The sequence below is a fragment of the Camelina sativa genome, chromosome 1 (genome assembly GCF_030686135.1).
Source record: "Camelina sativa cultivar CO46 ecotype springtype chromosome 1, ASM3068613v1".
Classification (NCBI taxonomy): Eukaryota; Viridiplantae; Streptophyta; class Magnoliopsida; order Brassicales; family Brassicaceae; genus Camelina; species Camelina sativa.
In genome coordinates this window covers 13,183,974-13,198,773 of record NC_141880.1, presented here as the reverse complement: position 1 = coordinate 13,198,773, position 14,800 = coordinate 13,183,974, and the positions used below count along the sequence as shown (strand labels likewise).

Here is a 14,800-nt window from a genome sequence, read left to right as displayed (position 1 = left end):
TCTAATATTAAAGAAGACACTGTGATGAATCGGTTTCGATTAATGTATTAGAATTTGGGTATATTGATAATCCTCTTCCCTTCTCTTAATTATATTATATAAATAATATATATACATGTATATGTTATGTCTATGCATTATTAAAGGGTGCTATTACGAACCAGTACATTTAAGAGGTGCTATTACGAACCAGTACAATTAAGGGGTGCTATTAAACCAGTACAATTAAGGGATGCTATGACGAACCAGTACATATCTTCAAATGCGACTGTATATACATGTATATATATGTGTGGCTGTTGAATCATTACGGTAACGGTTGTATTCTCGTAACGTGAGAAACACTACCAAACCAAACACACACCAGAAAAAAAGAGATTATTGATCTTCTTCATCAAAGATCAAGTGAAGACAATAAAAAGTAAGGGAAGAGAAAATCAATTACTGAAGACTTGGATCCATCATCAAGCATAGGGAAAGCAATGGATCAAGGTTAGTGTTTCTTCTTCTCTAATAAAGTGTTTATGGTTTGAATTAGATCAAGATGATTTTTTGGATGTCATGTAGATTTCATGAAAATAGAAATCTGAATTTATATTAATCCCTTCGAATTAATCACCTTTTTCTTACTACATATAGAGTAATCAAAAATGGATTATTAAAAACACCATTAGTCGTATAGCTCACTCTTATAATATGAACTACTAGGTAACCCGATCGACCCATACCCATGTGGGTTCGAGACTTTCGTGGGAGGGCTCAACCCGACCTAGTTATTATAATGGGTTGAACTTATACACAAACCCAATAATATAAAACTCAATGGCTAATTGGGTTATATGGGTTACCCATATAAAAATAAAATAAAATAAAATAAAATAAAATAATTTATATTAAATCCATAACATATTATATAAAGTAGAATTATAAAACCAACCAAAGTTTTCAAGCTTAAGAAAATAATATCAGATATTAAAATAGAAAAACATCCTTAAATCCTAAAGCCAAAAATCCATAAAATCAAAATAAAAAGTCATTATATTATATATATATTATTTTTTGTTTTTTTTCGATTAACCTATGGGTAACCTATAACCCTAATTAGGTTTACCCCGTTAAACCAACAAACCCATTGGACGAACCCATAAATACTCATTTATTTATCTATATATACATTTTTGAAGTACATTTTGGATTCTACCCTTTTATTTTGTATTTATATAAAAAAAAAATTACAAAGTTAATCCCTAAATATTTTTCAAAAATAGTATTACTTCAGATTTTGTTTCCTAAATATTTTACATATCATTCCAACTAAAAAAAATACAGCATAATCAATATGGAAACATAAATTATGATATAACCACATATTCTATTTTGTATTGAATATATTCTATTTCTGAATCATTTGCAAACAAAAAAACAACAATTTGATTCCTATTTTGTTTTCCAAAACCTGTGAGCTTTGATTATTAACGTAAAAAAACTTCGATACACATTTATTTAAATATTATAATTAATACATATAAACTTAATAAAATTTTAAAATATTACGAATATGTAATATTAAAAAAAATAAAAACTATATAATATGATTATATAGTAGATGAGTTATAAAGATGACATGTCGAAATTAATAAAATATCATTAAACTTGTGCTAACACGGGTTAAATCCTCATTTTATTATTTTTCAACGCTATTAATATTAGAACATTTGACATAAAATATTAAGGTTATTAAACTAAAGTTGTGTAAAATAATTAAATCATTAAAAAATGTGAATTAATCATAGCGTATAAATGACTTACTATGTATTTAAATCTCTTATTTTTTGTTATAATAGTTAAAAATCAAAATATAATCCCAAACACTAAACAAAAAAACTAAATATAACAAACAAATGGTCATGAATTATATTGCGGGTTAAATAATTAATATAAAGATTTAACCGCACAAACGGTCCGAAAATTTAGTTATTCCTCTATTCGCAAAACAACTAATATTTAACAAACGAATACAATATAAATATATAAATAATAATAAAAATTATATGCACGCAGTGTACCACGGGTTAAAATCTAATATGAGTATAAAAGTTTAACCCATACCTATTAAAATAATAGATAAACAGGATAAACTCATAGGTTCATATTCATTTTAACACCCCTAAGCATGAAATGAAAATGTTTCTCAATTAATATATAATGGATATATAATGGACATATAACATAGGGAAAATTGATAATAAATTAAAAGGTTAAATTTGTGATAAGTTATAGATAGGGGTTCTGATAATTATTCCTAAAGTTATGGGGTTCTACTCCTAATTAGTGTGATGCAAGGTTTATAATTTTAATAATCTGGATATTTCTTCGGAGAAAAGATAAAAACTAGTGACGTTTGAGTTTGACAATGAAATCCGAAGGTGAGACGAATACTGCACAGGCACAAGTCAAACAAATTTTCGAAAAAAGGACAAACTAGTTGATGATATGCCAGACGTAAATTACGTAGGAGTGAAATAATTATTTGGGATTCGAAATCCATTTAGATTTTCAAGATGATTTGTCCCCTAATATTTATACTACTATTTTTGCACCACTTTTCGTAAACAAATCATCATTTTGGAAACAATATCAATAAATACTATTATTTTTAATATTAATTACCAAAATTTCCAAATCAATTATAGGTAAATTTTAAAAGATAAAAAAAGTTTTCTACCTAATTCAAACATATATAAATATATGAATAATTTTCATTTTAATTGAATTTATATATAAGTTATTTAAATTATTATACACTACATTTAGTTGATAAAATTTAAGACTTTTTCTGCATATGATATAATTTAAATTTTTAAACACAGACATATATTATTCAATCAATGAATACAAAATATGGGTATAATTGAGACGATCGCACCCGGATTCTGGTGAAGAGATCCAAATTAGATTTTAACTGGTGATAAAATCAGATTAAAGAAAAAAAATCAGATTAAAAAAAGAATTTAACAGAGTAAGATAGACATTTGCCTTCGATTTGAGCTCAACGCCGACAAATATTGGTGGAATTAGGGCCACCAATAATTATGGTGATGTCGCGGCTTATTACCGATAGTTCTACAATGGAGACAACAGAGATGACAGAGCTGACTGGAAAACCAATTTTAGGGTTTGAGAGAATTATGCCCGAGATATTGTTTTTTTTTATCTCATAGGGTTTATCGAGAAAGAGGGAACATAGAGAGGAATGAAGGCAAAAAGTCTAATTTTTGGCTAAGTATTTGGCGGAATTAGAGATTTTAGTTTCCTGCTTATTGAAATCATATAATAGCGTTACTAAAACGCTATTATATAATAACCAAAATTGTAACTTACCTTCAATAGCAGTTGAGCAAACCGTGTTATAACAATATGCTATCAATGTAGAGTTTTTTTTCTAGTGAAATAATCTGTAAAAAAAAGAAACAATGCAAATGCAATGCAAGTCCTACTCTAATGCACAAACAAACTTTAAACTACTCAAAAATGACAAAACAAGTTAGTAAATTATGAAAAAGGTGTAAATAAGCAGTGGTGAAACATGGTAAAATATACCAACATCAAGTGTGTGATTATATACTTTGTTAGATTTATCTTATATTTTGTTTAATTTTATTTCTTTGTTTTTATGTATTTCTTCCTTCCTTCTTTGTCTTCTTATTATTTTTAATTTTCAATTACATATGTATAATAAAATATTTTAGAAATGTTACTTCCATCCCTTGAAATCCTATAAATAACCATTCTCACATCATCATCCACCATATCTCAAATTCTAAGTATATTCTTTGTTTTGTTTATGTTCTTGCATGGGTTCAAAATTCATGGTAAGAGTGTGATTATATATTTTGTTAGATTTTTCTTATATTATGCTTAATTTTATTTCTTTGTTTGTATATATTTCTTCCTTGCTTCTTTGTCTTCTTATTATTTTCAATTTCCAGTTACGTATATAGAATAAAATTTTGGTGGCTGTAAAAGATCAATTATCCATGCAGATTTAATAACACTAATTTTGATCAAAGCTCAATGAGAGAATCAAGCTAAAGAAATCATCTTCATTCATGTGTATTTATTTTATTTTTAAAACATGCAATGTTTTAACAAAATAAACTATTATAATAGAATTATTAAATCAAATTTTTTAACTCTCTCTTACCTCCAAAAAAATTGTAATACATTTTTTTGTATACTCATGATCATTATATTTAGTTCTTGTGATCCAAAATATAATTATATAAAGATCATTATAATGTTTATTTAATTCAAAATTTTGTAATTTAATGATTTTTTATATTAAAAACAATTTGATATTCCATTTCTAAAATTTTACTACAAAGAGGAAATCATTAGAATTTATAACCTAGCAATATAGTTTTGATTAAGGTGAATATAAAAAGAGATAAAAAATTAAATTAATCTTTGGAATTTTTATTGCATTTCATATGATTTTATAGGAAATATCTTTTATGGATACTTAAAAAATAATTGTGAAATTTAATTATTAAATTTTGAATATCGTAGTAAATTTTTGCTTTTATCATTAACAATATTTTTAAAATAAGTGGTATATTTTGATATTGTATGGTTTGAATACTTAAAGTGTATTATTGACATTTAGGAAATTTGTTTGTTATATATGTATTTTTAGAGAGAACTTCAAAAACACATCTTTTTCAATACCTCTTTTCAGAAATACCATTTTAAAAAACTTTATTTAAAAAAAATCTCAGAAATTCTCATAGTTTTATGATTATTACATAAACTAAAATGAATTAACATAACTAATACAACAATTCGCATATATGCGCGGGATATTATCTATTTTAATTAAAATTAGATCCAACATATTATATATGCTTCAACAACAACATCTTCGCAAAAACAACAAATTTGTTGATGATATTGCAATTTTCTAACATTATGGAATCTGCTTATAGATGAAAACTTGACAATATTCAAGTGTTCCACTCTCATCTAAGCAACTTACCAATGATCTCCCTAGAAGAATTAAAACGATTGATTTCGTACAAAATTTCTACTCATATAAAGTTGATAAATCCATCAAAGAGCTCAAGGAATATTTCTTGAGCAAAAAAGATTTCTTGCTTAACTAAGATGAAATGGAAGAAGCCTTGAAGAAAGAGATCAAGGAGCTAGCAGTTGAGATGGAAGAAGTCTTGAATAAAGAGATCAAAGAGCTAGTAGCTGAGATGGAAGAGGCTTTGAAGATAGAGATCAAGGAGCTCTTGCTCAAGCAAACTGAAATGGAAGAAGTCTAAAAGAAACAAGCAAAAGAGATCAACAAGAAGTTCAACAAGTGGTGGTGAGCTCTCCAATCTTCTATCCATTGTCCCTTTTTGGTTTCAGTTTCTCTTTTGTCAAGATACAATCATGGTCTTCTGGATGCTCTTTTTTGTAGAATTTAATCCTATCTACCTATAGACTATTATAAAATAACTTATTCCACTTTATCATGATCACTGATTTTTAGATGCAAGTGGTCATGATATATGTCATAGTGAAGAATCAATCGTTTTACATAGACAAAAAAAAAAAGACTACGAGGTGGTGGGCTAGTGGTTCTAGCCTTGGTAGAAGAGTCGCCCTGTTGATCTAGGCCAATGATCGATTCTCCCCAAACACAATCAGTTTTATCCCTTTGGACACATGGATATGACACACTGTAAATTTGGGAGGACCATACCTGTGGAATTTTCTTCCCCCAAAGATTAGTTTCAACCCAATGCGTTTTTAATCCCTTCACCACATGAGCATTCTCTTCCTACTTGCCTGGTATATATATATATATTTTTTTCATAATCTAAATGGTTAGCTCAAACTCAAAGACAAGCCTATTCGTTTCATTGAGCTCTTCCTCACCCAAATTATCTTCTTTTCTCGACCATGAAATAACCTAAGGATCCTATCAACAGCTGAATCAGCTCAAATACACACCTTCACCAGCCAGATTTTTTATAACGGGAAGAGAGGACTCCCCAACCTAAATAGTATAATAGAAAAGTCAATAGTAAAACAAAGACCAAGCCACACGACTAGACCAGTCTCTGCTTAACTTTGTTTTCACCAACCATAGCAAGAAAAAAACTCGGCCGTCTTACGCTGGTGTTCTTATTAACCCCACGTGTTAATCACACCAACTACCAATAACATTCATAATCAAAATTCTTTATTTTTTCTATAAAAACTTTTTAAGTTTGACCATATCTTACATAAACCATTTGAATTCTCTTTCTGGTGTCTGTTTTTTTTTTGGTTTCTCTCCTTCAAAGTTCGAAACTTTTTTTTCATTCTCGACAATGGAAGGACTAGTGCCGGTACAGAGACTTCCGGTTAGAGTGGATTCACCTTCTCTGTATCGGTGTAGTAACGTTTCTGTCTCAATCAGACGTTCACTTTCAGGTTTCGCCATGGACAAAAGGATCAGATTTACGGCTCCGTCGTCGCAGTTTTCGATCCGGGCTCAACAGGTGCGGCTTTCTTGATTTCTTCTGTCTTCGATTCTATGAACACCCTTAAATAAAGTTTGAGTCTTTCGTTTGATTCTGTGTGATTTTATGTTGTTTACGGTCTAGATTGAAAACCCTTAGCTGAAACAAAAATTGGGTTTATCTAATTCTATCAATCTGTTGCTGAAAGTGTTTGCCTTTTTGTTGTTTTGGTAGTCGGATTTGAAGGAAAGCTTAGCGGTGTCTTCTTCTTCAGTAGAGGACAAAGGAAATGCTCTTAGAATCAAGGAATGGGAAGTAGAGATGTATCAGGATGAATTAGCAGTTAGCCAAGGTATTAGGATAAGGAGAAAACCACCAAGCAAGGCTCCTTTGGGATACTCTGGACCTTTTGAGTTGAGATTGCATAACAACGATGATGCTGATTCGCCTCGTAATATCTTGGAGGAGATTACATGGTACAAAGACGTCGAAGTTTCGCGGGTATAGACTTTGTCTTTACAAGACTTTTTTTTTTTTCATAGATGAGATTAGATGGTTCTTAATGTGATTGTTGTTTCTGAACTTTTCAGTTGAAGGAGCTAAACCCACTTGATGCGTTGAAGAAAGCTGTAGAGAATGCTCCTCCAACTAGGGATTTTGTTGGGGCGCTTAGGATGGCTCAGGAAAGAACTGGGTTGCCTGGCTTGATCGCTGAAGTTAAGAAGGCTTCTCCAAGTAGAGGGATCTTAAAAGAGAATTTTGACCCGGTATGTGATGCTGGTTTCTGTTTATTACTGTAATGACATTAGATCTTGTTCTCGAATTGAGTTATTGAATCCTGATTAAGCGAGTAAAAGGATTGGAGCATTGAGATTTGTAGTCTTTGTCATTTATTGTTTGGCCTTGGAAAGTAGATCAACATTCTTTTTATGAACGGTTCCCAATATGATTTAGACCCACTAGATCTTCATGATTCCTCCGGTTGTGTTGCTAATGCTTATGGTCTTACAGGTTGAGATTGCTCAAGCTTATGAAAAAGGTGGAGCAGCATGTCTCAGCGTTTTGACAGACCAGAAGTATTTTCAGGTTTACTTGTGTATTCAGTTGCAGATATCGTATTCATATTTGCAACAAGTTTTTAACATTTGTAGTTCTTATCTTGATGTTGTTCAACAGGGAGGCTTTGAAAACTTGGAAGCAATAAGGAACGCTGGTGTGAAGGTACTTTTTTAGCAAAGTCTGGTGTCTTTAATGCTTGATAATCAAAACACTGTGTAAACCATGATTTTCAATTACTGCAGTGTCCACTATTATGCAAAGAGTTTGTTGTAGATCCATGGCAGATCTATTATGCTCGGACTAAAGGTGCTGATGCAGTGTTGCTTATTGCTGCCGTATTGACTGACCTAGAAATAACCTACTTGCTTAAGATTTGCAAGAAGCTCGGTTTGGCTGCCCTTGTTGAGGTATCTTTCCCTGCTTTGATAATTGTTGATTGGGTGACATATTTATATGCGTTAAAAGTTAGTATTATTTTTGTTCTGCTCTTAATAAGCTTGTCCTTATATCAGGTACATGATGAGAGAGAAATGGGTCGTGTTCTTGGAATAGAAGGGATCGAGCTCGTTGGCATCAATAACCGAAGTCTTGGTAATGCTTTTGTACATATTGCTAGTTCTAATATCCTTTGTCTTAGAACGAGTTCACTCAGAAAATGAAAGTTTTGGTGTTTCAGAAACATTTAAAGTAGACATCAGTAACACTAAGAATCTTCTTGAAGGAGAACATGGTAGACAAATTCGGGAGAAAGACATGATTGTAAGTACTTCCACTGTCCATTCTTGAATTGGTGTCTGTCAATTGCTGTAAAATAATCATGACTCCTCTTCTGTATGTTAAGGTGGTTGGCGAATCCGGTTTGTTTACACCTCATGACATTGCTTATGTACAAGCCGCCGGAGTTAGAGCGGTAAGCTTTCACAGTTATATATTAAAACATTTGGCTTCTTGGAAACCTCTACAAGCATTAATCATATGAACAATTCGCTAAAATGCTGAATTATGAGCTTATGCTAATTTTTCAGGTTTTGGTTGGCGAGTCCATTGTGAAGCAGAGCGATCCTGAGAAAGGAATAGCTGGACTTTTTGGCAGGAACATTTCTCATACTTAGAAACTGTATCACCATATTGCTCGTCTCCAAATATGTTTCCTAGTACATTTGTTTGTATGTTCTGTGAGGATTGAGAGGATAGAGGATAGACTAGAATAAAGGCTTGATGATTCTAATGTGTCAGGCATTTTCAATTACCATCGAATAAGTTGAATCAAAATTGATCTAAGCTAGCTTCCCATTCCATGGAACCCCAAAACCAACAGAGAAATAGCAAATATTATGTTGTCATAACTCAATAAGTGAAGAATACAACCAATACACAGAAACGACAATGTTGTTATCTAAATACATTCATCCTTGCACAACAACCGGAGTCACTAAATACACACCACTCGAAACATTTCCGACCAGAATCCAAAAGTGACTGTCATGGCTTCTCAGACAAGCTCCAGTCTTCTTGATGCAGTATGATTTTTTAGATATAAGATAAACGACCTCCCAAGGCAAACACATCTCCACTTATTCTGCGCCAGTTGATTTTATACAGCAAAACCATTTTTTCTGCAAATTATGCAATAAACAACAGCATCAATTAATAATACATCCATACAAAAATAAGATGACTAAGAGAAGAAAAAGAAGAAAGAGGTGCGATGGCTTACGGTGGGTTTCTCAAGAACCTCCCCATTTTTATTATATCCAGGTTCATCTCTCCCTGGTGAGTCAGTTTTTCCACCTCCCTTTTTCTCGTTTCTAGCTTTGTTGAAGATAACAGTGAATCCCTCAGCTGATGAAGGGTCATTTACATCCCATTCGCCAAACTTCGGCAACGGGCGGCCCTTGTCCTACACACAATCCAAGACGATCAGTTCTAAAAGCCAACAAAACTAAAACATCCATGTAAAACAAGTCTTCATTACAACTTAGATTGATTATTTCCAAGCCCAAACAGTAAAGGTTGTCTCATATGATTAAAGTTTTCTACTTAAAATGTAAACAATATAGAAGAACCAACACAAAGAACTCGTAAACACACAAATCCAGGTACAAGTTTCAGTAAAGCATTGAATCCAGAAGATGATATGCACAGACAACAAATTCATCTCATTAGCCCTACCCACTGTTCAAGAATCAAGATTTGGTTGCAAAGATCTTACTAAGACTTTCTCTTTCTCTATTCACTAATCTAGAATAGAAAATCATGAGACCAGAGGCAATATAACAGATAACAAAAAAAACGAATACTTTCTCAACATCAAAATCTTGAAACTAAAAGAATAGAGAAACTGCAGAAGAGAAAACAAAACATTTGTTTTTAAAATCAGTAACTACAAATCCATAAACTTTTGTAAGATCAAGACAAGGAAGCTCCATTTCAAACAAGAAAAAAAAAAAAAAAAAAAAACCAGAATTATTGAATCGAAGAGTCAATAACACACAAGATGGATAAATCCACAAGAATAAAGGTAAATCACAAAACAAGTCCATTCGAACAATCAGAATAAAAAGAAGTATCAAACTTTTTACAATTTCACAAAGAAAAAAAAACAAGAACATTAAGATCAAAAGATGTGAGGCCAGAAACAAGAAATCTCAGGATTCATCACAGATTAAGAAAATGGGAAAAAAAAGAGAGGTATGGAGAGAGATCGTACTGCCATGGATTAAAGAAGAGCTGAGTTGAGATGCGTTGTGGTGGTGGTGGTCGTCTCCTTCCTCTGGTTCCCCGTTTCAACTTTTGTTTTTATCTTTTCTGATGAACCTTATGGGGATGAGGCGAAAAAGAAGGAGTCATGAGATATTGGGCCTCTGTAAGGCCTATTATGTTTTTTTTTTCTATTTGATTTTGGATGTCACATTCTCAATTTCTCATTTCTCAAGTAGGACCGAACCGAAATTGTTTTGGTTGTTATACGGATCTTCATCTTGAGAACCAAGAGAACCAGAATCGTAAATCGAACCAAACCAAAAAATTACTGGTATCCGAAAATATCCGAAATATATTTCTTCTATATCCATAATAACTTAACAACAGGAAGTAAACTGAACCGAAATATAATACATCAAAACCGAATGGAATCGATCCGAAAACCAGTACGGCCCAAGACAATTCTAAATAATGTTAGTTTTAACACTGCATCAATTCAAAGCTCCAAAATACATCGGTTAAACTGGTCCAAATTGGTGAGAAGATGTGGTAACAAAAGTTTCGATTCAAGCCATTTAATTACTGTAAGACTCATAAGATATTGTCGAACGTCAAATTTGAAAATATTTTTAATTATTATTTTAAGAAATGTATGACATCAAATATTATTTAGTAAGGTCCATATTAATTAGGAATAGAAGAACCAACTTGAAATTTAAGTTTTGCTAGACAACAACATTCAACGCCACCTACCTCATTATCTAGACACTTTCCTTCTTCATATCCTGCATGTATGCATCTTTCATTGCAGTTTTCTGTGCTAATACATTTCCTTCCACAATTTTTCAATTGCCTTAAGTCGTTGATTTCACCTATTTGATTCATAAACAAACATGTTAATAAGATTTATAAAAACAGTCGATTTCGCATTTCCAGACACACACACACACACACATATATATTGCGTAAAGTTGATTCAATAATTATCTACTTTTCTTAAACTAGTTTTAAAATAATTTGAGACGTTGTAGTACCAAACGAATAACTGTGCATGTTACCTGAATATATGGGAGTAAAGAGAAGAACAAACATCATCATCAATGAAATCAATAGAAGAGATGAAAACTTGTTGATGGCCATTAGATATGTTTCTAGACAGCAAAATGTCGAAAAAAAAATTGAAATCAATAAAATCCAATATTAGAGGAATCTAACTTGTCTTCTTCAATAGAAAAAAACAATATTTCTTATCAAATTTATATTTTTATGATTTACCTTTTGGTTTTATGATATTCTAGTATTTTATTGAGAATGATTTATATTGGTCTTCTGTGTGTATTTATATAGATGCAAATGTAGTGTTACTTGTAGATAGTTAGTTTATTATGATTTTGACTAGAATTGAATCTAATCAAACGATTTAGTAATAAATGATTTTGACTAGAATTGATTTTTTTACTAATATCTTTGTAGCTAAAAAACACTAATCAAATTATTTTCTTTTTTTTGGGCAAATAATCAAATTATTTTCTAAATAACTTTCTTTATTTGAAATATTTTGCCTGCTGGGCATAGAATTTTATTTGCGTAGAAGACGAAAGACTTGTGATGTTTGGAGATTGCAAATGGAATAATGATGTGACGGTATCATATTTAGTGTTAACAAAATCAATCTTAAATGTAATCAACTAATTTTAGAATAGATTCAAATAATTTTAAGAATTCAATAATATATTCCTTAATTATGTTGTAATCCCGAATCTTGGTGGATATTAAGAGGGGGTATTCAACTTATATTTTAAAAGATTTTAAAGTATTTTAAAATATAAGTTGAATACCCCCTCTAACTAATTTGGACAAATCATAATAACATCAATCATCCTAATAATTAGCACTTGACATAAATACTCGACAATTACAAGATTAATTTTAATTTGATTTTATTTTGGAAAAATCTTCAATAAATATGATTTCAAATTCACAAACTAACCAAAAATTAAAATTAAAAATTTAATTACATCGTAATAATTTGATTGTTATAAATTCAAGATCCCATATATTTAGTAGTACTTCTTAAACTACTAAATCAGAACTGTAGGCAATTAATATCTTAGTATATATCATATAGGTTAAATCTCATAACAAACTAATGAAATGTTTCCTAAATTTTTTTTATCATCTATACTATTAATTAGGGAGCAAGAGATAATAAAATAAAAAATAAAAATAAAACAGATATACCATATAATGCCTCTACGCAAAAAAAGCTTTGAAAACAAACACAAACCAGCGATAGGGCAAATTTGTAGTTTTAGATGGGCTAGATGCGCGGATCCTAGGCGACCTGGTATAATCATGTTCGGATCCTGTTTAATTTAGTGTATCTCGCGAGTCATATATTCGTGTAGCCAAACATACCCATAATTAAAACAAAAAGTAAAGATATTAAACAACATATGGTAAATTAAAAATAAGACCTCATTATATGGACTTCCCATAACTACTAAAAAATAATTTAAATTTCAAATTCAGATTCCACAAACTAAGCAACTACAAAATCAAAACAATTAATGCAGTATTTTAACAAACAAATTGATTGTTTCCTAAAATTATCTATATCATCACTAACATCCTAAAATCTCTGACTCTTTTTATAAAATTGATAGCCACATAATTCTAAAATCTATGAAAATATTAATTTCGCAATCTTAACCAAATTGAATATATAAGTATTATTGCCTAGGAATACTGCACCGAATCCGGCAAATTCTTTTCAACAACATTAGATTTTTTTTTAACAATAAAATTGATTTTCGATATGGATAGTTTTCAAAAATTTAATATAAAGGCTATTCGACGGGTTCAGGTAATGTGTAAAACCCGATCGGGTTCAGTACCTCTGAGATTCGGATACCCAATCGGGTTCGGATAATATCCGAACTTGAATGCCCATCCGAATTAATCTGAATTAAATGTTAAAATATACATCTAGAAGGATTTGAACCCATTACCTTGAGCATTTAAGAGTGTATCTTTAACCATTTTGCCATGTTAGTTTCTTTGTCACAATGTGAAATGTTAAATATTTCTATATATACAAGTGTTCTAAAATTTATAAAAAAATAAAATTTAGTTTGTTTTTTTTTTTTTTGTTTATGGTTTGTTTGAGTTTGGATATACATGAATTATCCGAACCCGAATGGGTAATACTTGAACCCGACAATATAAAAAACCCGAACGAATTTTATATGTTTAAACCCAAAAACCCGAAACCGATCGGGTTCGAGAACCCGAATGCCCAAGGCTAGTTGTTGGTAGATTTTGACTCCGAACATGTCGTTGATCTTTACAAGCACATGAAAATCACTCGAGAATTTTGAAGATAATGGAGTTCTTTCTCTTTGGGTTTAAAGTTTAAATCTTATTTCTCATCATTTTTACTGCAATTTTTTTCTTAAATTATTTTTAAATCGTATTAATTTTTAATTTTCAATCATGATGAATCGTGATGCTGTTATATTCGACTTATGTATTTCGCTTACGCATGTTTATCAGGATGGATGAGTTGAAGTTGGCCATAAACGAGTATGGTACGAGAGATGAGGTCTAGCATCCATCAAGACTTCATACCAGAAGTTGATACAAGATAACGTAAGTTTGTTTCCCTTAATTTTTATTTAACACAAAACTATCATTTTTTTTTGTTTCTACTCTATATATTTATATGTGACATATATTTGGTGTTTCCTTTCTAATTATATATTACTTCGTGATTTCTTCTATCACAAAATATATACAATAAAACTTATATATTTTTCACCAGAACATGACACATCAGCTTTAAAATTCAAGCTGGTGTTGATACATCATTTAAAATCAGTAGCCAATAGAATTATAACAAATAATACACATCAGCATTTTTAACCAGTAATAATCGTTTTCTATTCTATGTCACTTTCTTTCTTTTGAGAAAACCTAGCCACTCTTCCTTTGTTAGTTGTACACAAATATCGACAAAAGTTAGAAATCAAAAGCTTTCAACTTCTTCCAGCTCATCTCGAGTTGTATCGTGATATCTGACATGTCGGAGTTAACGAGATTTTGGCCAAAATGGATCCCCGATTTCAAGCGTTAAAAACTATGGATGGTTTTGGAAATATATAGTGAATCCAGTTGAAGGAATGAACGATGATTAGATATTACTGGCTTAGAGACTCTAAACTCGAACCTAAACCCACCTTGAAGAACTTGATCGAGCATGCAGGTTGAAGCTAATACAAAGCATAAATATTAAGGAATCATATTTAGAGATTTCTGAAGAAGCTTCGTGGCATACTCTAACTTCAGAAATTTTGCCTATGGCTACGGCGAAGGCTTACCATACGATCCCTCCGAGAGTGATTTCCACGTTGTCTTCTCATACAGTAAGTGTAGTTTGTATTTCTGAAGTTTCAATATCTATAAATGGGTTTTTCTTATGCCTTTTTGTTTGTATAAATTGTAGATATTATGAAGTTGTTGATCACTACAACTACAAGAAA

At 30.9% G+C, this 14,800-nt stretch overlaps 2 protein-coding genes and 1 long non-coding RNA gene across 4 annotated transcripts; 1 reads left to right on the top strand and 2 right to left on the bottom strand.

Moving 5' to 3' along the window:
- Window positions 1-5,875: 5,875 nt before the first annotated feature.
- LOC104790438 (indole-3-glycerol phosphate synthase, chloroplastic) lies at window positions 5,876-8,841 on the top strand. The gene is made up of 10 exons (XM_010516195.3): window positions 5,876-6,536; window positions 6,732-6,998; window positions 7,088-7,264; window positions 7,509-7,583; window positions 7,674-7,718; window positions 7,799-7,963; window positions 8,069-8,147; window positions 8,233-8,315; window positions 8,398-8,466; window positions 8,582-8,841. The coding sequence occupies exons 1-10, from the start codon at window positions 6,366-6,368 to the stop codon at window positions 8,666-8,668; spliced, it is 1,218 nt and encodes a 405-aa protein (XP_010514497.2). The 5' UTR covers window positions 5,876-6,365; the 3' UTR covers window positions 8,669-8,841.
- A 38-nt stretch (window positions 8,842-8,879) lies between these two features.
- Window positions 8,880-10,463, bottom strand: LOC104790428 (protein NOI4-like). Its single transcript, XM_010516185.2, has 3 exons — window positions 10,267-10,463; window positions 9,274-9,456; window positions 8,880-9,172 (listed from the first exon to the last, which is right to left on the bottom strand). The coding sequence occupies exons 1-3, from the start codon at window positions 10,270-10,272 to the stop codon at window positions 9,131-9,133; spliced, it is 231 nt and encodes a 76-aa protein (XP_010514487.2). The 5' UTR covers window positions 10,273-10,463; the 3' UTR covers window positions 8,880-9,130.
- Window positions 10,464-10,875: 412 nt separating this feature from the next.
- Window positions 10,876-11,588, bottom strand: LOC104790421 (uncharacterized). Of its 2 annotated transcripts, XR_768687.2 has the most exons (3): window positions 11,535-11,588; window positions 11,318-11,410; window positions 10,876-11,131 (listed from the first exon to the last, which is right to left on the bottom strand). It is a non-coding gene; the product is annotated as an uncharacterized LOC104790421 (long non-coding RNA). The 2 variants fall into 2 exon arrangements; XR_015595957.1 differs by lacking the exon at window positions 11,535-11,588 and having other exon boundaries at window positions 11,318-11,456.
- Window positions 11,589-14,800: the final 3,212 nt, after the last annotated feature.

What these genes read in the sequence shown, in the direction of transcription:
- LOC104790428 (XM_010516185.2), bottom strand. An exon ending in AGGTTCTTGAGAAACCCACC is followed by an intron (nt 9,173 to 9,273) that starts GTAAGCCATCGC and finishes CATAATTTGCAG; the next exon opens with AAAAAATGGTTTTGCTGTAT.
- LOC104790438 (XM_010516195.3), top strand. Translation starts at nt 6,366, where the DNA reads ATGGAAGGACTAGTGCCGGTACAGAGACTTCCGGTTAGAGTGGATTCA. An exon ending in TAAGGAACGCTGGTGTGAAG is followed by an intron (nt 7,719 to 7,798) that starts GTACTTTTTTAG and finishes CAATTACTGCAG; the next exon opens with TGTCCACTATTATGCAAAGA. An exon ending in GTTTGGCTGCCCTTGTTGAG is followed by an intron (nt 7,964 to 8,068) that starts GTATCTTTCCCT and finishes TCCTTATATCAG; the next exon opens with GTACATGATGAGAGAGAAAT.